Source organism: Anneissia japonica, unplaced genomic scaffold, assembly GCF_011630105.1.
Source record: "Anneissia japonica isolate Jap-2015-1 unplaced genomic scaffold, ASM1163010v1 scaffold737_len1565949_cov176, whole genome shotgun sequence".
Classification (NCBI taxonomy): domain Eukaryota; kingdom Metazoa; phylum Echinodermata; class Crinoidea; order Comatulida; family Comatulidae; genus Anneissia; species Anneissia japonica.
In genome coordinates, this window is record NW_022741618.1 from 543,234 (window position 1) to 567,939 (window position 24,706).

At 33.6% G+C, this 24,706-nt stretch overlaps 2 protein-coding genes and 1 non-coding gene across 3 annotated transcripts in view; 2 read left to right on the plus strand and 1 right to left on the minus strand.

Moving 5' to 3' along the window:
- LOC117118844 (spermine oxidase-like) overlaps positions 1 to 1,692 on the minus strand; it is a 10,799-nt gene extending 9,107 nt beyond the window's left edge. The window contains exon 1 of the mRNA XM_033263563.1: positions 1,164 to 1,692. Coding sequence (XP_033119454.1) covers positions 1,164 to 1,326 — 163 coding nt within the window. The 5' untranslated portion in view covers positions 1,327 to 1,692. The remainder of the gene's footprint in view (positions 1 to 1,163) is intronic.
- Positions 1,692 to 1,763, plus strand: Trnah-gug. Its single transcript has one exon. It is a non-coding gene; the product is annotated as a tRNA-His (tRNA).
- Positions 1,764 to 4,280: 2,517 nt separating this feature from the next.
- The window catches only part of LOC117118808 (uncharacterized protein T19C3.4-like), a 42,649-nt gene continuing 22,223 nt past the window's right edge, over positions 4,281 to 24,706 (plus strand). Inside the window, exons 1-5 of the mRNA XM_033263515.1 lie at positions 4,281 to 4,466; positions 10,692 to 10,764; positions 14,917 to 14,993; positions 17,752 to 17,872; positions 19,867 to 19,980. Of these exons, the coding sequence (XP_033119406.1) occupies positions 4,435 to 4,466; positions 10,692 to 10,764; positions 14,917 to 14,993; positions 17,752 to 17,872; positions 19,867 to 19,980 (417 nt within the window). The 5' untranslated portion in view covers positions 4,281 to 4,434. The remainder of the gene's footprint in view (positions 4,467 to 10,691; positions 10,765 to 14,916; positions 14,994 to 17,751; positions 17,873 to 19,866; positions 19,981 to 24,706) is intronic.

A 24,706-nucleotide genomic window follows, 5' to 3' on the forward strand; every position in this document is an offset into this window, starting at 1 on the left:
AAAAAAAATGTTGCACATACTTTTTTGATTTATCTATGTCTACTCTACATCATATCCAATTTTTAAAAAATATAGCAAAAAAAAATGCAACCAACCAAAGTTTGCTGGACTACATGACGAACATTGGAAACTAACTACAGTCTTTTAACGCATATTAGAGAACTAATTTAATCGATAGTGCTTAATTTCACCACGTCATGAACAATAAAGTACAGAAACCTTTTTTACCTAGCAGCCCCGACCTGGGGCACTTGCCCCACCTGCCATGGTTTCTTGGCACCACTGTATACATACCTTTTGATTATATTGTTATTAGGCCTATTATCATTTTTATTATTATTATTATTATTGTTTTTATATTGTGTTTCCCCCAATCCTTTTATTATTGAATTTGTATGTTGTTATATTGTTATTAGGCCCATTGTTATTATTTTTATTAATTATTATTATTGTCTGTAGTTTAGTTTTTTGATATATTTAAATTTTTACCACATATAATCGTTGTACATTTTAATGTTTATAAATGATTTTATGTAGGACCACATTGGAAATAAGTTTTATTTTTTTAAAGGCTATCCTTGCATCATATTTTATTATTTGTTTGTCCTGCCTTGTCCCAATATCTGTTTTGTACAATATTTTGATGATGTGAAATAAACTGAACTGACGATATACCAAAATAAATACTGAATCAGAATGGTCTGTAGTACTATTTGAGTTAATGTTTTTATACACACAGTTTAAAATAAAACCATCAAATAGGTCCATGATCAAATCGAGGTAAATACGAGTTTCTAGCACCTTAAAGTTTTGGTTTATTGCTGTCTTGACTTATTGCCGTTTTGGTTTATTGCCATTTTGACCTCCATACAACCAGTCATATAGGAAATATTTGTTTTCCTTGACAAAATTGCTAGATTGAATAATACTTTGTTTAGTTCCTCAGCGGCTGCTTTGTACGTGCATGCAGTTTTAATATATTTTTGCCTAGAATTAAATAAACACTTAATTAATGCACTGCAGTTTTACCGGTGTATAGTTATTCTGTTCATCACACAGTAAAGGCCTAGCTAGCAATAAACCGGATAACTATTTTATAAACTTATATAGCCTATTCTTTGAAACAGCTGACTTCAGCCTGTGATCACAAGTTCATACTTTACCATTTATTTCAACTGAATTTATTCGTCCTCCTGGTCTTGACAGTGCTTCTAAAATTGTAACCTTGCAATTAGGGAGACACTGTGTCAATTTCCTTGCAGCACTTAAACCTGCAATTCCTGAACCGATAACAATAACGCTGGTTCGAGGGCAACTCTTTGCCATGCTTAACGTTGACTGACATGAACTATTAAAAAAAAAAAAAAAAAAGAAGCAAAACAAGCCCGCCACGTGTCGCTGCCTCTTGCAGGTCAACGGTGATTATCAGGGGGCATAGGCTAGGCCCTAGGTAGTCGTCCAACTGTAGCCTAGGCCTACTGAGGGTTAATGTGAGCTGAAACTGTTCTAGGTCGCATATCTTAGATAGTCATACACTAGTTCCGCTAAATTGCAACTTATTATGCAAACGCTACTTCACCTTCGTACGTTCTGGTCTCTTGTGCCTTGCGTGATGCTATACGTTGGAAAGCTATCTTGAATCCATACTACGCTGCAGTTGTGGAACTCTGCACATCTGGGCCAAGTAGCGCGCCGTGATCGTATAGTGGTTAGTACATTGCGTTGTGGCCGCAATAACCCAGGTTCGAATCCTGGTCACGGCATTGATATAACAATGTCACGGCAATGGTCCTTTTTTTTAAATATATATTTGAAATGAATGTGGCAATAAAATGTAGTCAAATGTGTTAGTTAAGCGTTTTTCTGTCCTTTTTTAAAAATTATTATTATTTCTACATAATCCTACCTGTACAGGCAGGGTACTAGTTATAAATAAATAATACCGTAAATTTGCAATCATCAATTATTCCACACTAGGCTACATATTTAGAATGTTCATCGTACAGAAGTGTTTCATGTTAGTATATCTCGTAATGATATTCATGAGATCCGCTAATATTTAAAGTTTCAGACTAACATTTCTGAATAAATTATTGCTATTACTGATTAGGACATGTTTTGTGCAATAAACAAAACATGTCACTTTAACTACCGCATTTTCTTATTTATTTTTTAATATTTAACATAAGATAATCTTGTATAGAGCTTTATATACATTTATTGTGATTAATCCACTTTTTGGTTCTTTTCTACTTCCGAAGTAACGTTGACTACCAGATGGTGTTGTTTTTCGATTTTAGCAATAAAAAATAAGAATAAAAACTTAATATTAAATGCAAGAGTTCTTTTCCTTCTCAATTTGACTCAGACTTTTGTGCAAGCACTTTAATATAATTGGGGCATAAGCATTATTAAACATTATATAAGGACAATTGTTGTAATTAAAACATATCGAAATAAAACTATAAGCCCTATAAATAATAATAAAAAAATATCCAAACGAGACGATGCGTGGCGCTCTATGTGCTTCGACGTTCGACACAGTAATAAGAAATAGAAAACAATTAAATTGTCGAACGCCGAAATAAGTGAGTTAATTTTTTTAATAAAGTAATGATGAGAAAATCTAGTCATTCTTGTTTGGGTGGGGTTTTAACCATTGATTAGAACTATTTATATAATTAGTGTTTGTATATTATCAGGTGCACACAAATTTACTGTTTAAAAGTACTCCAATTCAATGGCGTAGAGAAGTCTTGAAATGGTTTATTCTTTGTTACTGTAAATGGGGGTGGGGTGGGGCGCGAAGTTGAAGTGGGTGGATGGGATTGATGATCAGTTGAGGGGCGCTATTTCGCAAAATAATGTGATTTTAGGTGACTTTTAAGTACTTGACCGTGATTTTTTTGTGTGTGTGGGGGGGGGGGGTGTGGTGGGAAACTGCGCCCCTCCCCCATTCACCCCACCTAGATACGCCATTGCTTACTTTTTGCTTTTGCCATTATTTATATACCTATATTTGGCCATATATACCTATATTTGACCAAATTCAGTGGTTGTCCTTACCCCATACAGGAAACATGTGTGAGAGATTATTAAGGCCGAACTTTACTAGTGTGTTTTTTTTTTTTGGGGAGGGGTTGATATTGTATTCGTAAAAAGAGCAAAAGCTCTAAACCCTCCATTTATTTCAGACGATACTCTCGTATAATCTCGCCTGTTCGGCGCCAACCAGTAAATTGACGGTGTCCATTTCGGATTACTCAATTATTAAGGAAAGGCACCTCAATCTAAAAAAATATTTACTTGAAACTATAAATTTCGGGGTGCTTGCATAAAATTTAAATTACGCTCCAATACTTACATTGAAAGTTTCAAATTGGTCTGATAATAATGATGTCATTTGTCTATAATTCTGATTCTATTGAAGACATTCGACATTTTTTTTCCACGTCCTTTCCGTCCATCCATAACATCAGATTGGAAGAACTAGCAAAGCTTGAACGTGAACTTATAGACAGGGTGATAAAAATAATGACATCTTCTGTTGTAATAGATAACAATACTATATTTGGAAACAATTTATAAATTCAACAACTGAGCAGTAATTATTGTAGCCTATGTTCTTGGCTTATCTTTACTAGATTTTCCACAAGAAATTGAAGAAAAATTTGGCAGGTTTTGTAAAACGTCTGCGGAAAAAGTGAAATGAGATAAAAAAAAAAAAGAAAAAAGAAAAAAAGAACAATTAAAATTTTCAACTTCAGTCCTGTTTTAGTTTTTGTATGACTTGTACGTTAGATTTTATTTACTTCTGTGTGTATTTGTGTGTTTCAGGCTTGATTGGTGGGTGTTTTGTGTATGTTTTATGTCTGTCTGTATGTACGTGTATGCGAGTAGTCATGTATACGTGGGTATGTGCTTTTCTATGTGTATGTATTATGTATGTTTATTTTATGTATGTTTGTGTATTTTGACTATGTTCATGTGTTAGGCTACATCTTTAGTTTAAGATCACATACCTGCTGACTAAAATATTACTGTTGCTTTTTATTTACTTGTTTGGTGTTCCTTTTGAAATTTGAACTGTTTTTATTGTAGTTTAAGTATCTTTGTAAACTTTGCTGTATTGTTTAGGACGCGAGAAGTGTGCCACGGATAAAAAAAGTGTAGTTCATAATAAATTAGCCTAATCTCTGATGATTTAATAATTGTACACAGCGCCATCTACAGTCTAATTACCGCTTGAACGATTTGATTGGAATGTGCAACCAATCAATGAATGTTTTGATTTTCGTACAACTCAACCAAATCTTCAAAAACGTCTCAGCAGCAGTTTTGTTTTATGTCGTTTGTGGATGTGGAAGGAAGTCCAGTCCAAAAAGTGGTTCAGTCATCATCAATGCAGTAACAACCTGACAAAGAAGACTGATAATGGTTTCTTATATTGTGTCCCGCTTAGTTGTGTAAGTACAAAGTACAGGACGTCGCTAGTAGAATGCCTGAGAGAGTGGCTAGGCTAGGCCTAATTTTTTCAGAAGGTTCTCGTTCAGCAGGGTTTGATCCGTCTGTTGTCCGCCGCGAGTTGTGTCTGGCTCATTAATGTAGGCCTAGGCTAGGCCTATGCCCTAGTCCTGTAATATTTTATAGGATGATGGATTAATCTATCTAGCCTAGGTTATGCATAAGCTTCTATTGTATTTTGAATTTAAGAGCAGAATTTTGTATAAATTCTGCATTGGTAGGCCCTAGATAGGCCTATCTATAGGCTGGGCCTACTACTAGGCCTTAGCTGTGCAACTAAATAAAGAATTACTTTGTCTAGTAGATCCTCGCATTAATGTGTGTTCGAATGTTACGTTTTCCCCACACACACATTTTTTGAGTGATTATCTACCCTAACATAATTTTCTTCAGTACAATATGTATGGTGCCAAGACCTTTTCTTAAAGATGAGAAATGTCATGGATTTTCTGGTTTGAAACTGTTTTATTGTCAATAAAAGATATTTATTCCTCAGCTCGTCTTTTGCTGGAACAATTTTTCAAGATGTGGAAAACTCTTAAATTAAAAAATAATTTCTCTCCATGCGAAGAACATTATTCAAATCTGCTAATCAATTTACATTATGAAAAGTCTTGCTATAATTGGTATTACAATAATGATGCATATTTTACAATATTTACATACAGTATTATAATCAATAGATAATCAATATCAATAAACAAGACTAATAAAAATGTGGCAATCACTTTACCCTTATCCCAGCCCACGAATTTCACGTCAGCAATCGGCAATTGCCGACCATATTGCCGAGCCAGAATTGCTACAGGACGGCAATTTTTTGCCGACCAAAGATTTGACTTTGACTGAAACAGGCTATAGCAAACACTAAATTTCATGTACGTCGTCAAACCAAGGAAATTGGTAGTTCATAAAACAGATTTGTTTGTACAATAACTATTTATAATAGGCATGCAGTACGTACGATTTGTGTACAATTGTCTTGTCTTTCTCGCTGGTCGTTTCGTAGGCTAGGCCTAGGTAGGAATGACGCTAGCCAGCCAAGGCATCACCCATTTGAAGCCATGTGGGCCGCGTAGATCGTAATGCTTATCTAAATCTATTATTTGTCTTCATTTTACAGTATTATTATACTTAAAATGTTGTTTATTATCTAAAAACAACAAAATTCAACATATTGTAGGCCTAATCCTACCTTCCGTTTAAACGCAATCACGATCGCATCGTGACTACACTACTGAGTGACACGTACTGTACATGTGTGGAAAATCCCTGATAAATCATTCTGGGCATGCGTATGGACATGCATAGGCAGTTTTGAAGCAGCCTGTGATGATACGATCGTAGCTTTTACGAAAGTGACATTTCCCATGCCAAAGATAACAATAAAACAAACGCTAAAACAAAATTTATTCGGCGATTTTCTTATGTAAAACATGTATTACTACACTATTAAATTAATACAAGTACGACCATTCTTTCACCAGCAATATATTGATTTAATAGAGAAATTTAACAAAATCACAATCTGTAGATGACGATGTAAGGTCGAGCGTTCGGAAAAATTGTAGTTTATACTATATAGGCCTATGTAGTAAAAAATTGCTGAGGCTGCCGGCCTCGGAGAATTTAAGGTCGGCAAATTTTTGCCGACCTAATTTTTTCCTAATTTCGTGGGCTGCTTATCCTGCCTTTCAAACTTTGAGTGGCGTGATGCCTATGTGCTCTCGTGCAGTGGTCCGCAGGGCCCCTAAACCTTAGGAGCCCCTAGGGTCCCCTATCCATAGGGTCCTTGATCTAGCACCCAGACAAAAAGGGCTTTGTTGATACATAACAGCATATAATAAGGTCTCTTTGACATCGACTATATCATAGTTCAGTTTATTCATTCATTTTCCACACTTTAAAATGTACTATATGGTAATATTACAGGAGATAATTGATTGGTAAAAAAACAAGCAAATGTGAATTTGTGGGAGATGGTATATTTTCCATGAGTTTATTGCTTACTCGCAAGATTGTGGGAGAACCCCTGTGACCTTGGATTTATTGAAGGTTTTATTCAACTCTAAGCAAAAAATGAGTATCAATCTATTCCCAAAGGGATTTATTGGGTTCAGATACTGATTTTAATTTCAATTTTTGGAATATAAATTTAGAATTGTCTGGGTAGTTATCTCAAAGCTTTCTACTGTTAATTTAAATACTACAGTACCAGCAGATATTAATTTGAAATGTAGGCTCAAGTTAAATTACTGACTGTATGATTATTACATTACAATATGTGCAGAATTCAATTCATCATTTATTCATTCAGGATGTGTCATTCCACTGTAGAACATATCCCTCCTCTAAATTCTTCCAACTTTCTCTGTCCTTGGCTACGGACATCCATCTTGGTTGGAGTGTTTGCCTTTACAGTAGGTAATTTTATCCATCTTCTCTTTGTTTATCCCCTTTACATTTCCTTCTCTTGAATTCCATTACCATTCTGTAACTTTCAGCATCCATCTATTGTCTTACAACCTTGCCAAATACCAACCATTTCCCAATTGTTTTTTTTTTTTTTTGGAGATTTCAGTTACATTAAAATGAAAATTTGGAACAAGACTTTATCACTTTATCAAATTTTTAGGATGGACTTACACATAGGGGGACCTCCCTCTCTAATTCAAAGCCAATATTTGATTTTTTTAAAAAGATTTTGTTTAAAGTCAGCTAAGCTACTCATTCAAATCATACCCTAGCCTTTTGCCCGAGGAAAGGTGGTACATAAAATTGGCCGTAAATTAGACCAGGGAAGGATCCAGTAAAAATTTCAATGTAAATCAATGTTATGTGCTACTCACTTACCTATTCTGCGACTGTTGTGCTCCCCTGTTTGGAAAATTCTGGATCCGCCCCTGAATTAGGGGGTGGGCTTTTATCCCAGGTGGATTTATACCTGAGCAACTGTGGTAATACTGTTCCTCTGTTCTGGCCCTATGGCTAGTTGTACTCTTTCTGATGTCAAGCCAGTTACTAATTCATTTTTTTTTAAAACTGGAGTAGCATGCTAGCATGAAAATGAAGGTGAATAATTTTAATGAGTTTTTTTTGTGCAAAATGAGGATGTGGTTTTGTTTATCAGAGGGTGGGTTTGTTTGAAAAAGTGGGTTCGTTCGTATCATAGAAACCCCCCTTAGTTGCTGGCCTTACTTTGGTCTACAAATTTGGCCTTTTCATTAGATATTTCTGGTATGTATTCATTGGGGAATTTGTGCTCCCAAGTTGAAAATATTCAGTTATTGATAAGGTTTAATCAAGCTTGATCTAGTACCATTCAACTTGATAATTGCTGAGCTGCCCACAATGATTTTGACAAGTATTCTATTGAAACACAATGATACCCTATGATCTATGGAAAATAATATTTACTTCCTAATAGTTGTTGAGAATTATATTTCTATTAAAGAATCAAGCATCAGATAAAAATGTTGATTTTCTAAATTATTTTTATTAATTTTTAAAAATCAAATTTTGAAACTTAATGATTAAATTTGCTTCATTTTTTGTTTGTTTTTTATTATTGTGTTACTTAAAGAACATTCTTCACGATCTGATAGTGTTATATTTGATCATGTTAAAAACTGTGAGGCATTCCAATTTGTTTTAGGTTTACAGGGTATACTTGAAAATGATAATGTCGTCTGTAATGTAAGTAATAAATTAGGTTTAATGCTAATATGGATAAATTTTTCATTCCTGATGATGACATAATTAATGTCGAAATATTGAATCCCAACACGATGGCGTGTATTTCAATACTTGGAGTATGTATTATACTTTCTTGTGTTACTTTTGATTGTTTAATTTTTTAAATTACACTCAAGTGAGCATTGAGAATGTACTCAAATGTTAACAATGAGAGTGTGTACTAGAGTGTTAAGAATGAGACTCTGTACACAGTGTTTTTTGCTACAGTAGCAATCAGGCAGTGATCGAGAGAGTATATTATGTAGTTAGGCACAGCAGTTTCCATTTTGGGTCTTAACACATTGACTGCCAGACCTTTTTTTAAGGTTCCTTCCCGTGTGCCAAAACAAGATTAACATACAAACATACTTTTTTGAAATTTTATCTAGTCATATATAATCAAAATTATGTGTCTAATAAATTGGCGGGAAAATATTAGGAGACGAGTAAACTCATTGACAGCACTAAAGAACTATTTATTGACTATGCCAAGTGCGAGTTATCTCGTCCGTTTTTGGCATGGGTTGAAATGTTGCGTACTGGCAAAACCACAGCCTGAAGTACAAACCCTACCAAAGTATATCATACAGTAAAGGGACCCACAAACCTTAACAGGTTTCCAGTTTAAAGGTCAAGGTAAATCAAGGTACAGTAAATATGTTCAAAGGGCGCCCCCACTTGTGCTGCTTGAGTGTACTACCAGCAACATAACACAACAAACATACGTACGTCATTTGTACGTTATCGTATACCTTCCCCGAACTACCAGCTGTTAAGTCTGTGGTTCTACAGTGTATACAAAGAAGTTATAAACGCTAGAATGTTACCCCAATTTTTACAAGTATACTCGTCCCTGGCACCCTCAGCGACACCCTGTGGGCAAGTATACTCGTCGCGGGCAGCCAACGTGTTAACTTTGTGGTTAGATGCTTAAACAGTATTCAAACATTGTGATAGAGCTATGAAGTAGCTCATGCTATGTTTGAGCCATACCAATAGGTGCCAGCAATTCATCGCTTGCTGCTATGTAAAGAGATAATAAAAAGAAACCCTTGAGGTGGCTTAATATTGGGCTTTGTGATGAAAGATACTCAACTAATAATTTCCCCAAGTCTAAGTCTTTTCTCACCAGCTTTGAATGAATGCATTTAATACGGACTTATCTTTTGTCTGAATATATCCATCCATTTTACTAATTCAAAAGATTTGAAATATTTGTATTATTTGTATATTGAATAATAGTTTGCTGAGTTGTAACTGTATTATGTTTTTTTATTGACCCTTCTAAGTTTTAATCTCGATCTTGATTGCCATCATGGTTGCGATCTAACTAGATTGTTCACGCCTTCATGTATTTGTGATAGAATATTATTTTCACCGTACCTAGTTGCTGGACCTATATCAGGTGCCATTCAGATTGATGCGCATGAAGGGTAGCATATCTCCCGGGGGAGGGGTATATGTAGTACAATTTAAATAAATATTGTAGTGTCCTGTTTTGTCGTAAGTAAATTTTGTCAGCATTTATTGAAAAGCAAGGCAATGAGTAAAGCTGTATTTACATTGGGTCCGAACCAAAATTTGGATCGAATTTCCGATCTGCTATACTCTTAGCGTCCTATTCTTACGCACTGATGCAATTTTTGGGTTGGTTTGTTAAGCTTTCCGATCCAAAATTCAGATTTGGTGTGAAAGCAACTTCGAGGCAGCTGAAAGTCTTAAGTTCAGAACAGATGTTGACAAGACTCAATATCTAGACCTTTTTTGTTGCCACACGGCAATAAAAATAAGTAATAATAATTCTGCATTTATATTGCACCACGCATTGTCACAACCTTGGGGCACTTAACAACAACATAAAGAAGAAGGGGAAAAAACAAAAAAAAATTAACCATAATCAAATCTACAAATGGATTAATTAATAGCTGCTTTCTCATCATCTCAAGTAAAGGACCTTGCTTTACATGGAATACAGTGTAGGCACCTATGTTATCTGTTTATGTGGGATTTGATTTATTGAGATTGCAGTGACTATCAGAATCCTGGAAATATTTCACATTTATCTAATTTTCTGGAAATTGACTTTGATTGTGAAAGAATCATAATCAAATCCTGAATGAATTCACCCTGTGAAACAAATCCTTTTGAATATTCTATTTGACTATGATGGTGCTTGTCATCGCCTTTTCATAATCTGGACAACTATGTACTTCGGTCGACAGTGCTCATTTTAGTGTTTTTATATTATATTTTTTTTTATGTTAATAAATGCTTGAAGTTTAAAGTATTTAAAGCCTAGATAGAACCATTGCCTCCAGTTATCAACATATTTTAAATTCCGTTTTGATAATCTTTCCTGTTATGAAATTTCTTGTGGTTAGTTTATATTTTATTAAAGTACTTTATTAAATAGATATCTGTTTTTATTTCAGGTTGGTTTTCGGCACTTTATATCCAGCATATTCATCATATAAAGCAATCAAGTCAAGAAATGTAAAAGAATACGTAAGATAAAATTTATTTATTGAATTTATAACAAATCAGATTAATTCACATTTAAAAAATTTTAACATCACAATCTTGGTTGTAATTCTCATCAATAGTTGCAGAATTTTATGTGTGCAATGGGCGTGTACAGCAGAGTACATGTGGGTGGATAAAGTAACTGTATATATATATGTGGGTCTTGTGTGTGGGTTGTTATATATTGTATGCTGATGTTTGCTCTCAGCCATTCTATAATCTTTTAAGATTAATCTTCGAATACCTGATCATTTAAAGCTGTATATATTTTAGTTGTGTGCCTCCATTTATATTCAATATAGTATATTATGCAGTTTAAACAATTAAAAAAAAATTGTCATAATTTTTCAATTACTATTTTATAATTTAAGTTTTTTTTTGTCAAGAGGGAAGGGAGGAAAGAAAATCCTCTCTGTACATGCTTAAATTTAAACATCCTTTATTAAATGGTTTAAATTAGCATGGACCTACTTTATATAATTAACCTGCATACCTGGGATAAGAGAATATGGTACTCAGTGCATGTAACAAGTCGAGTATGTATATTGGATGTTGTTGTTGAGCCAATCTAAGTATTGTGTTTATTTATACTCTATGCTGCGTACCGTGTACTGTAACAAACATCCTCTTCATTCAGAATTTCTGCAGCTACTTGGTGTAAATAAACTTTTTTAAGCTTGGCAATGATGATATAAAAATTAATAATTTTATTTTACTCACTGAATATAGTACATTTTTATTAATTAAATATTATGTATTGGAAAATCTCCACTTGTATGAAGGGGCGGACTACCTCTCTCAATTACAGAACCACCATTTCTTTCCCCCAGTGGAGACATTCTTTCCCCATTGGAGACATTCTTTCCCATATCATTGCACTAAAACTCTGTATGGACAACTCCAAAGGGACCATTATTTATGTCTGCCCAAGGGTGGTCCCTTAATAGAGTTTCAATCACAAAAAACTGGCGACAGTAAAGATAAACCAATAAGGATAACTTGTCAACAGCTGCTGTCATACAGTATATGATGCTTTGCTCATCTTATGCTTTTGCCCTATTGTTTGACCCTGAAAAGCTAAAGAGTATTAGAAAATTTATAATTTCCTATTGTGGAAATTGCACATGACTTATATTTAACTATTCAAAATTTTAGTGTCATTTATTTATTAGATATTCACCATCTAGAAACAGACGTACTCTGTAAAAATGAAAGCATCAGCTTAAAGCAAAATTGAAGTTTACATTACAAGGAGGAAACAGATTTGCTAAGTTACATCATACACATCATGAAAGTAGGGTAAAATATTTATCAAGCCAGTGACCAAGTTCGTTCTCTGATCTCATAATGACTTCAAGTTCAAAATATCATGTTTTCATCTGTTTCTAAAGATTAGTTGATTAGAAATCCTAATCAAAATGACTTCATGTTCATATTTAACCCTAAAAAAAGATTTAAACTGATGTTCACATTTGTTGTTCTCGTTTCCAGCTTTCGTTAAAATACACAGAAAAATCACATTTTCGAATTAGATGCTTCCCATATTCAGTTACTCATATCCTCAACACTTCAAACATTCTTACCGTTAATTTTCAGAGGAATCTCATGAAAATAGTTTTGTTATTTATTGATCTAAAAATTTGCAGATGCTATACTACATCAAATAATCATGACAAACAACTCAGTTTTTTTGTCGTAGGTCAACAAAAATGTCATGTAATTGGCCTAAAATTGATAAATCTTCAAGCATACTTTATTAAATGACCTTATTAGTAATAAGCTCAGAGGCACTTGTAAAGTTTTTGGCAGCTTCTGTGCGTGGCTTGTTCGGGAGATGATGTGCGCATTCGAGAGCAGTGTTTATTAGAAATTATTAGAGATTTAAAATAGTTTGTACCATGTGTTGTGCAAGCCTATCTGACATATTCCAAAATTAATTGCATGAAAAATCACTTGTTTAATTTATTGAAAAAAATATCAAGGCAGGTTTAAAATCTTTTGCACAACATTTATATACAATAGAATGTATCTACTGTAGTAAGTGCCTAACCGCTTATACAAGAGTGGTACTTAACAATTAAACCATTCTGGCACTTCTCAAGGATAGTTATTTATATGCTTTAACGATAGGAATATAATAGGCAGTTGGTTCCCATGCTAATGTGTCTTCTGTGGTCAACAAGAAGAAGGGGAAGTCTTACAGTGTAAGTTAGACCGATTCAGAGGCTGGTCCATGCGTACAGTGTATAGCCCCTTCATATTCACAGATTACTGTAAAAAATATTGGCAGAGTATTAGGTTTTTATTTCTGATTCATGCCACATTGAATTATATAATAATTTCAGAGTGTTTCGTGGCAACCCTTGTAGAAATGATTTCAGTTCATCTCGTTTCCAGCTTTCGTTAAAATACACAGAAAAATCACATTTTCGAATTAGATGCTTCCCATATTCAGTTACTCATATCCTCAACACTTCAATCATTCTTACCGTTAATTTTCAGAGGAATCTCATGAAAACAGTTTTGTTATTTATGGATCTAAAAATTTGCAGATGCTATACTACATCAAATAATCATGACAAACAACTCAGTTTTTTTGTCGTAGGTCAACAAAAATGTCATGTAATTGGCCTAAAATTGATAAATCTTTAAGCATACTTTATTAAATGACCTTATTAGTAATAAGCTCAGAGGCACTTGTAAAGTTTTTGGCAGCTTCTGTGCGTGGCTTGTTCGGGAGATGATGTGCACATTCGAGAGCAGTGTTTATTAGAAATTATTGGAGATTTAAAATAGTTTGTACCATGTGTTGTGCAAGCCTATCTGACATATTCCAAAATTAATTGCATGAAAAATCACTTGTTTAATTTATTGAAAAAAATATCAAGGCAGGTTTAAAATCTTTTGCACAACATTTATATACAATAGAATGTATCTACTGTAGTAAGTGCCTAACCGCTTATACAAGAGTGGTACTTAACAATTAAACCATTCTGGCACTTCTCAAGGATAGTTATTTATATGCTTTAACGATAGGAATATAATAGGCAGTTGGTTCCCATGCTAATGTGTCTTCTGTGGTCAACAAGAAGAAGGGGAAGTCTTACAGTGTAAGTTAGACCGATTCAGAGGCTGGTCCATGCGTACAGTGTATAGCCCCTTCATATTCACAGATTACTGTAAAAAATATTGGCAGAGTATTAGGTTTTTATTTCTGATTCATGCCACATTGAATTATATAATAATTTCAGAGTGTTTCGTGGCAACCCTTGTAGAAATGATTTCAGTTCACTGTAGTATTTACTTGTGATTATAATGTCTGGAATCTGTTAAGAAATTACTTGAGCTTGTTAGCTCGCAGCCCAATGTGTCACTCAAGCCAATGTAATTAAATTGTTCCTCAAGTCTGTTACAGGAAATGGCTGGTCTCTGCGGTATCCAGAGCCTCTCACAGACCCTTTCTCATGGACCATTTCTCATCCCGTTTGATCTGAATTTAACGATTTACCATTTCGTAAAGAACATTGCTGGGTAATGTGCGGGAAGTGAGTGAACATTGACGGAGTAATTCAAGTTCAAATACGTACCAGGCAATTCCTATCACGCCAAATTTTTTTTCGAAGTTAAAGCCTGAATAATAAGGACTTTTTCTGTGTAGTGTTTGGTGATATTAGATAAAGCCACTCTATGTGAGGGGCTAAATGGAAGACAACCAATAGACCCTTACTTCTCCTAAATCAGGTGAACTTCTGCCCTATAGAGATAAATTGAGGATACTTCCTGTGTACCCAAATCAAATACTAATACTTTTCTCTACCACAGTAGTCTTCAAATTAGTACATAAATTAGTACAATAATAAAAGTACAGTAATAAAAATTTTACCAAAAAAAAGTATCAAGTGTAATACCATATTCCTAGTATTTTATTAGATTTAAGCCAATACCCTTTGATTAAGAGTTCAACGGTAAAATTACAGAAAGTTTTATGATTAGACTTTGGGAGGGAGGTCATTTGTAGAAATACAAATCATTGTAGTTCATAGGATTTGAACCAAGGTATTTGGATCAAAAAGTATGCACCCTAACCAACAAATCATATCCACTCAAATCTTATTTTTTTTTGTTTTTTTTCAGGTAAAATGGATGATGTATTGGATAGTATTTGCAATATTTTCTTGCGTTGAAACATTTAGTGACATATTTGCTGCTATGTAAGTTGAATGTATTTTATAATGTAATATAAGATGTACCGTATTCCAAAAGTATAAAAATTGAATATATTTTGTCAACTAGTATTAAGGTACACAACAGAAGAGAATGATCAAATACAAGCCATGTGTCTCAAACATCATCAACATGTTTCCCTTACGGCCTCAAGCTGGGACGGACAGATAGTTAGATTTTAAATAATGAATTTATCATTTTTAATAACATTTTAATTTGAATCATGAAGCAATTATTAGTTTTATGATGTTTTTGATTACATATTATTTAATACCCATTCGGGATAGCTGAAAGCAACGATTTAATGGGTTGAAAGTATGAATTATTTAACACTCCACTTTACCAACTTACTTTAAAAACAAGATGAACCATTATTTTAGAACATAATGGATACTGTTCATTTATAAGTATAGTAATATTAGATGTATTTCCATCTAATCTGGATTTTTTTTATTTAAATGGTATAAATCTTTAACTGTAGCTTTGCTTTATTATTAACTTGAATAAGAACAGCACAGGATCTATGACCCCTGTTGCTGACCTGTTTTCTTAAAGTATCATTGTTTGTAATTTATTTGATACTGATATTATGATATGATGCAATTAATTTACTTTAAAATCTTTATTGTAAGTGTATTTCTGATACATACTGATCAGATATTTTACTGAACAGTGTTAGAATTTGATATAGTTTTAATTTAGTTCAAAAAGAGTACATGTTTTCCATTAATATCTGTTCCAAATTGGAACGCGGGATCTAGGGCAGGAAGCACACAGGAACAAAACTGTCGGAGGCTGATGTCACCTGACGATGGATCCATCCACTAAAGGCTCTTCAACATTCTTTGTGCTTGCGTTTTTACATTGTTCTCCTGCCAGGTCTTGTCTGATCTTGTTCAGTATCTGTCTGAACTTGTTGTAAATGGTGAAAAACAAGAAACAAAGATCTATATTTAAATATGATCAATGTTGACCTTAATGTTGTTATTCAAGCCAGCAGGACAAGTTCAAGTTGATCATTTGTTTTTTGTTTTTTTTGACCTTGTTGTTGTGTCAGCAATTATTTGTCCTAATTTACTCAATGCATTCCAAGATTGCTTTGTTAGTAAAATAATGATAACAATAATAATGGTAGACTTATATAGCGCATGACCTCTATGCGCTTCACACTATCATTATCCCGGTCATTGGATTAAACGCCTATGGAACACAAACAGTAGAGGGAGTACAGCATCTTCCCCTTTAAATTTTTTAGTCCGAACCATTTTTAATAATTTAAACACTGTTTTATAAAGCTCTATCAAAACTAATAAATTTCTTTGGCAAGAAACTGTTGTATGCCCATATATAGGCATGATGTGCTTATATAGCAATGATGTACCTATATATGGTCATGATGTGATGTCATCATGACCATATTCTAATAGGCATGTCACATGTTTGTTTTTTTTTTCAAATAAAATTTGATATTCTGGACAGGGCTTAACATGGATCCCAGATTTTTTGCATGTTGCTGGAAACTCTTGGAAATATGCACAATCTCACCTGCACTTTCGAGAGCAAGCAAAATCCACCTATAGGTCCTGCAAATTCAGACCTTTGTATTAATTGAATAATCATCTCGCTGAAGTGTCCTGGTGGCCATGGTAATATCACCATGCAGCATACAATGAATTGTGTTAAAATAAAGCTTGTTAAACCAATACAGCACGGATAAAGTTGGACACCAAAAAATGCCTACCACTTTGGGCCCGTTCGAGCAAAAAACGCCAACCATATTCCGTTTATTTCACCGGGTAATCGCGCTGAGCACTCAGCGGGTGGTCGACCGTTCGAGCAAGTTTTAGCTCACGGTAAATACGTGTAACGAAACTACTCCGGAAGTAAATTTCAACTTATCCCATGGTCAACAACCCATTCTTTGTTTACTTGCTAATCTCGCTGAAGTGTCCTGGTGGCCATGGTAATATCACCATGCAGCATACAATGAATTGTGTTAAAACAAAGCTTGTTAAACCAATAGAGCATGGATAAAGTTGGACACCAAAAAATGCCTACCACTTTTTGAATAGTGCATAATGTATGTGTCATTAAGCACAGTTGCACATGAGACCAACAGCTTAACATGTACAGTAGAAGTGGAGTATCCCAACTCAAGTAATACAGCATTGGCAGGACTTGAACTTAGTCTGTCTTGCACCTAAGCACAATCCTTTACCAGTGCAGTGTCTCAGACAGACCTGCTTCAGACTCAAACCTGCTCTATCGATAGGAAGTATAATTCACTGTAAAAATTCAGCAATAACAAAATACATTGTCATAAACACACAAATGTGTCAGAAAGTGAAAGGGTCATTCTTACCAAGTAAAAATTTACACAAGTTAGTCAATTACATGTGATTTTTCATAAACTATTTTGACATATTTATAAAATCAGTGCAGTCAAAAGTGCCCCAAGAAAATATCCTGGCATTTTGCAGCCAGGATTTGAACCCAAGACCTCTATATTAGAAGGCGTGTACTGTACGTCCAATTTACTTGCAGGTCCACTGCTGCTATTTTATATTGGCATCGGTGTAAATGTTTTATTTTTAGTATTATTACACCAAATTTGTTTACATTGTATTTTGGAGTACAGTATTAAATAAATTACAATGTTTTTTTATTTCAAAGTTGAGATAAAACAAAATAATATGTTAAAATTCTGATCTAACATTGCAAATCTTTTTTGTTTTTTTTTCACAGTATTCCTTTTTATTATGAGGCAAAGATTTTATTTATATTCTGGTTAATTTCTCCTTGGACTAAGGGTGCTACATACATGTATAGAAAGTTCATTCACCCTACACTGAGCAAAAAAGAAAAGGTATGTTGCTTGTTGTTGTTTGAATAGTATATTGCTAGAATAAACGCTGCTCTCGAATAAGCGCCACACCAAACCTGCTTTTTTTCGCTAAGTGCAACTCTTGAATAAGCATGGAGGTGCTTATTCAAGAATTATACCCTGTGTATAATGAGAAACTTTGTTTATTAAACAGGGATTTAAATACAATGTATACAGTATTAAAATGAATAAATTAATACAATGAAGTATTTCTTTATAAATGTTTATTTATGATGACGTACCAATGTTATGTAACAATAACTTTTTGTACTGTCATCAAATTTCATCCCAAATTTGCTTTTTCATTGTTTTCTAATAGATCTTTTAGATTTTTGATGTCAAGGACATTAAGCTGCATACCAAATGTACTTTAAGGCTTTTGTTAGAAGTTTTCAAAATAATCTCCATCAAGTTTAAACATGTCTAACAATCAGGAAATTAAAGCCTGCCAATATTTTTTCTGTGTACATTTAAATCAAAAGTTTTGAAAATGGAAACTGAACATATTGAGAAAAACAATTGTAAAAGTTTCACATGATTATCTTTTGGTTCTTGTAATAAACGATCATTAAAGAATGAGAAAAATCTGATTAATAGAAATTGTTCTTTGTTCAAATATCAAATTGTATTGCTTATTTAGTAGTTATTAAGTAAACAGTATTGAGGATGAGAACTGCTTGAAAATGACATTTACTAAGCTGGTGAAGTGTTGCACAATACTATGTCATATCCTATTTAGCTGTGGAGGTGTTCTTAGTACAGGATATGTACCCAGAGGCTTTTATTTACTGCCCTTTTAAAACCATTACAATGCAATTTTACAACAGGCTTATAATTTTCCTTTGTGTACCTAACTTTGATATGTTGTGACTACTAATCAATCATCCCTAATCAGTGTTGTCATGTCTAAGTTTCAGTGATCTTAGCCTTGTTTCGTTACTATGCCCAGGCTTGACAGTTACATCTTACATTTATTTATTTTTTTCCTCTGCTTATCTTGCTTGATTATAGGTGATTTTTTCCCTTTTTTAAAATGAAATATACAGGTCTCCCTCTAATTTTAGACCTCTCCAATTAAAGACCACTGGTCCCATATTAACAAATGCCTTCTATCTTTATTATTTTAATTAGAGACCAAAGCAGCAAGACCGATGGAAACCCTGGTCGAAAAGTGGTCTTTAATTGGAGGGAGACCTGTATTTAATTTTTTTTCCCCCTGAATTTTATATTGGTAGACATAGTCAAACATTATTTCTGATGTTAATCAATCAATAAATAAAAATAATGCCTGATTCCATGTAATTTTAATAACTTTTCTCTGGTTCCATATTAACAAACATATTTTATCTTTATTATTTTAATTAGAGACAAAGGTTCTAAAGACCATGGAACTCCCCCCTCCCCCCAAAAAAGTGGTCTTTAATTGGAGGGAGATCTGTATTTAATTTTTTTCCCCAAGAATTTTACATTGGTAGACATAATCAAACATTATTTTCTGATGTTAATCAATTAATATTTAAATAAAAATACTGCCAAATACTATCACATAATAATATCCATTGGTGCTTAATGATAATAATTTAATTTCAGACTACAATAAAAGGTTAATCAATAATACTATAGAATGACTATGAACTAGAGTTCTAGGGGAAGCTAGTACCCTGGTGGGATGCAAAGGAGAGCCCTGGTAATGTCAAGCGTCAAAGTTCCTTGCATTTAAGCATAAAATTCATTATCGTTTTGATGGTAATTAATGCAAGGTGAGAAAGTACTTTCAGTTTATTAGAGAAGAGTTTACTTGACAAAAAAGTTATGCTGAACAATAAAATCATCCTCCTTCCCCCTGGTTGCAGATATGGGAGTCACTGTAATTGAATTTAAGGTACATGGAAGAACTACTATATGTATTGTTTAAAAACCGTAAAGATTTTTACTCCTTTACCTATGAGATTTCTAATGTGTTTGACTATTTTTAGGACATAGACGACTACATAGCACATGCCAGTGATAAAGGCTATGAGGCGTTTCGTAAAGTTAGTCAAAACGGTCTTCAGATTGCAGCTAATGTTGTCATGAAGTCAGCCGTGAAGGTAAGCAAATGATTGACATTTTTTTACTTTTGATTGACATTCACAATTGATTGACAAGTCAACCCATGGTACTCAGACACTATAAATTGTACTATAGTATTTTATTTAATCCCATATTAGATGTTTTCTTTTTGTTTTTAACTAACGATTTACAATAAATCATTATTTTATGTAAAGCCAATTGCAATAACAGCATCACCTTCAGTGGTAGCTCCAGAAATTTGCTGGTTAGGGGTCCGACATGTCTGACAGTGCCCCCAACCTACTGGCGCTGCCACTGATCACCTTGTCCACTAATCACCTTGTCTACTGATTAAGCTGTAGCCAGGCTACTTATTAAATGGACTTTACTGTAATTGTTCATTTAATAACCTTATTTCATTACTTTTTTCATTTGAATGACCCTCACACAGGTCTGGGTTAGAGTTACATTTTCAAATACTTTAACTGACTGTAATCATTGATAATTTATTGTGTCATTTAGTGCTTTCCTGTCCTATGCTCATGGGAATTTTATATTGTGAGAGATTTACTGCAAAAATTTAATAGTTAAGTTAAATATATAGGTGGTGTGAGTAATGCAGTACAATGTACGGCATTTTGATTATTGATTATCAATCATTATTATATTTGACATTATTATTCAGTATTGTCATTATCATTTTCATCATAATCAATTATTTACTTCAGTTCCCAGTTGAGATGTAAATATTGAATAGTTAAGTTAAATATCTAGGTGATGTGAATAATGCAGTAATCATTTTGATTATTGTTGTTATGATCATTATCATTTATCATTTTTGACATCATTATTCAGTATTGTCATAATTTTCATCATCATCATCATTAATATTTACTTCAGTTGCCAGGTGAGAGGATGTAAATATTGAATAGTTAAGTTAGCTATGTACTGTAGGTGATGTGAGTAATGCAGTATAGTAATCAGAATTTTTTTCATTGTTATCATTATCATATTCGACATCATTATTCAGTATTGCAATCATCATTTTCATCATCATTATTATGTACTTCAGTTCCAAGACATGGGCTTCTGTAACAGTGGTGCTAGTACTCTCCTCATCTCCACTTCATTTAATCACTCATCAACATCGCGACTTTCATCATCCCCTTTATCACCAAGTTTTGGTGCCGGTGAGAAGTCGTAGCCTCCCTCCCATCTTATCATGTAGTCTTGGGTTCAAATCCATTAATGAGACTTGGTAATATAGAGAATCATCCCATTCTATAATTTTGAGTTTTTATTTTTTAGATGTCCAACCCAACACAATTCTAGTGTATAGTCAGTACACTACATGATGTGCTGTAGAATCTAATTTGAGCACTCAAATCTTGTACACGCAGCTTCATTCAGTGCTATGTTACAGATCTCCTGCAGAGAAAAGCAAACTCTAGGCTATCATGTTCTCAATCAGCAGTTGGTTGTACAGGTACAGCAGATACTATGACATGGCCAATTATTCCTTTGCTTGTACTTTTTTAGCCCACCTGTTGTTAGTAAATAATTTTACCAAGTAAAAACAATCTACTTAAGCTCTACATTGGCCTACTTACATAGGTATGAAATTGTAAAATATGAATACCTGCATGGCTTACTGTATAGCAATGTGGCTATGGCCTATATTACTAGTACTGTCTGGCTGGGAGAATTGTTGGGTGCTTTTGAACAACTTAGAATCTTTACTTCTTTGTAATGGAAAAATAAATGACTAAGAGGTGATGAAAGGAAGCCTTGTATGGTACAGTAGATGAATGATAAATGAAGGAGAAAATTAAACATAGAATCTAATTTGAGAACTCAATTTTATAGTTATGTTTCTTCAGTGATTTTCTTTTTAGTTAATTTTTTATCATGTTCTCTTTGAAAAAAATCTTATTACTCATGTGGAAATGGGGATTGAACAAATCCATATCATCCGAGCACCTGTTTCAAGTTAAAATGTGACCAGTACATTTTAGTAAAAAATGTTGTAATATTAACATCAGTAAACGTTACAATGTTTTACATGCATACTATATTGTCATTGACCGAACAACACTGTACAGTACTATATATACTGTACCTGCATTCCAACACCATCACACATGCACCCCCTCCACATATACTAACATCATTGGGTCTATAAGTCTCATTTCCTAGGCCAATCATAGGCCTTGAGTGAGTAAGCGAGCTCATGGGACGTAATAGCATAAATGTGATTAATACTAGTACACATTTAAGTCAACATGCAAGCATCCTAGGCCCCAGGAAACTGCATCTCTTGTCTCTCTAGAACATATTGAACAAGGGGTTATTTAAGTGTCATTAAAGTTTCTCTGTGTAATACTCTGATAGAAATTTGTTCCTCCCCTCTCTGGCCCCTCTGACTTTTGTTTACTGTTTTTTACATGAATATTTTTAGCTTTTACAAGATGTGTGTAATTATACTGTGAGGAAATTTAAAGTAATGAAATTAAATATATATATGGCACTAATGTTCCAGCCTTGAGCAGTGGTGTATATAGGAGTCTTGAAATGGGGGTACTGATAGGCAGTGCAAAGGTTAAGGTGGGAGAGGGGCAGGAGCTCGATGATTAGGTAAGGGAAACACCAGCTAGCAAAATAAGGAGATTTTAACTGATTGAGCATTTTTTTTTTTTGTGGTGTGGGCTACTGAGGAAGCGATGATTTTTTTTGGGGTGTGACCATGTCCCCGTGCACCCCCTAGATATGACACTGGCAATGTGTATGACGAGTTAGCGACTGAAAAGGCTGACTATGCGACATCCTATCTTTGACATAACCTACATAATATTCAAATTGTCAAAAAATTGGCAGAGTAAAGAAAAGTGTAGCATATGTTGTCTGCCATACACATCTGAATTAGTAGATAATAGTCAGTAATAGTATAAAAATATGATTTATTTTGTACATGAATGTGGTTGTGTAATTTATGATAGCAAGAGTAGTGCAGTTTGTGGGCTTTTACACAACATTTTATTCCTGTGAAAACATAATCTTTCTTATCCCAGTCCTACACGCAATTTCACGATGCTAAATGTCCTGGGAAAAATATTAACAGCAAATTTTCTGATAGTTTGAGCACAACTGTCAAAATGCAGAACCATGTAACCTGATGTGGATTAAGATAGCGTATTGCCAACAAATGGCATTATTTCCTTGGCGTTTGTGCTACATTGAATCTCCATTTGCCTGGAGGATCTCCTTGCCTTTCGAGTTTCTTTGTCATTTGTTTTGCTTTTCTGTTGCTGTGTCTTTAGAGTAATATGAATTTCTTATCATTATCTCAATTATACTTAAATGGCAACTAATTCTGCACTTACAAGTACCTGAATATGGATTACCCCAGCTTTGCGATTTTAATAATTTTCAGGGGCGTAGTCTGCTTTTATCCGGGGGAGGGGTGAGCAAAACTTGAAATAGCAGAACCGGGAGTGCAAAAATTGAGGAAGTACAAACTAAATATATATTCCAGTGAAAACATTTTTAGCATTTTAATTCACTTAGTGGAAGTAATTTGCAGCCATGGGAAGGAAGGTGTGCCTGGGGTATGCCCATGATTTTAAATAATGTAATGACTGTTTTTTTAAATATACTTAAAATTGTCAGAAGTAATAGTCATTAAATATTAAAGTTTCAATATTTTTGTAACTGTATGTCGTGATATTATATAATATGGAATATAATTATAAATATTTTTCTATGAGAGGGCTTTTGATGTGCCAGAAGAACCACTTGAAACAAAGTACAAAATATAATATAATAAATTACTAGAATCATTGTGTTATGTCATGTTTTGGAATATTATATCTCCCTGAACTTCTTGCCCTCACCTCAATTGCCCATTAAATGGCTGCTTAGGTCCATGCTTGAATGAACTAATGATATCTCATACTGGTATGCAACTGCTTATTCTTTAATACATCAGTTATAACATCTGAAATGGTGACAAAATGTATTTGTTATTTTGATGACGGTCACATGTTTTTTTCCAAAATCATTGGTACATTGTGCAAATATGCAAAAGTAGTCTTTTTTAAAATTACATCTTTTATATATGGAATTTTAAAAATGTGTACCCTGATTTTTGAAATATATTGGATAATGATGAAAATAATAAAAACACTGAAAGTGCTATTATTTTTTGCTGTAAAATCATGGGTAAACATTTTTTTTTAAAGTGATTTCTGTGTTGAGGTTTATAATTTTTATGTTACTTCAAATTGAACTTCAAATTCAAATAAATGGTTTTTATGATTTATTTTTTGTATTTTTTCTTGGGACAATACATCTTTATACACTTTTTTGATTGAGCTTGGAATTAATTCAGTTGAACCATGATTAATGTCTCAATGAGATTACTAACTTTGGGGCATATATTTGTTATTAAAGATCTATTAGTTTACAGCCTTTCAATGTGTTGTAAATTGCAAGCTTCCTGATTGAAAAGAAAGTGAAGTTTTTTTCATGCATTCCAAGACAAAGAAAAAAGTTCTGTAACTTAAATCCATCATGATTAATCATTCTACCATTGAATTGATCAATTTATTTTGGAAAAATCATTTATATTGAACATTATTCGAATGGTCTTTTTGTTGCGAAATGTTTAGGATTGTAAACCATGTAACCAGTAAAGGATGATTACTACTACATTTCATGTCCATTGGTCCTACTGTAAGAAGAGCATTATCTTTTCTGTGCAGTATA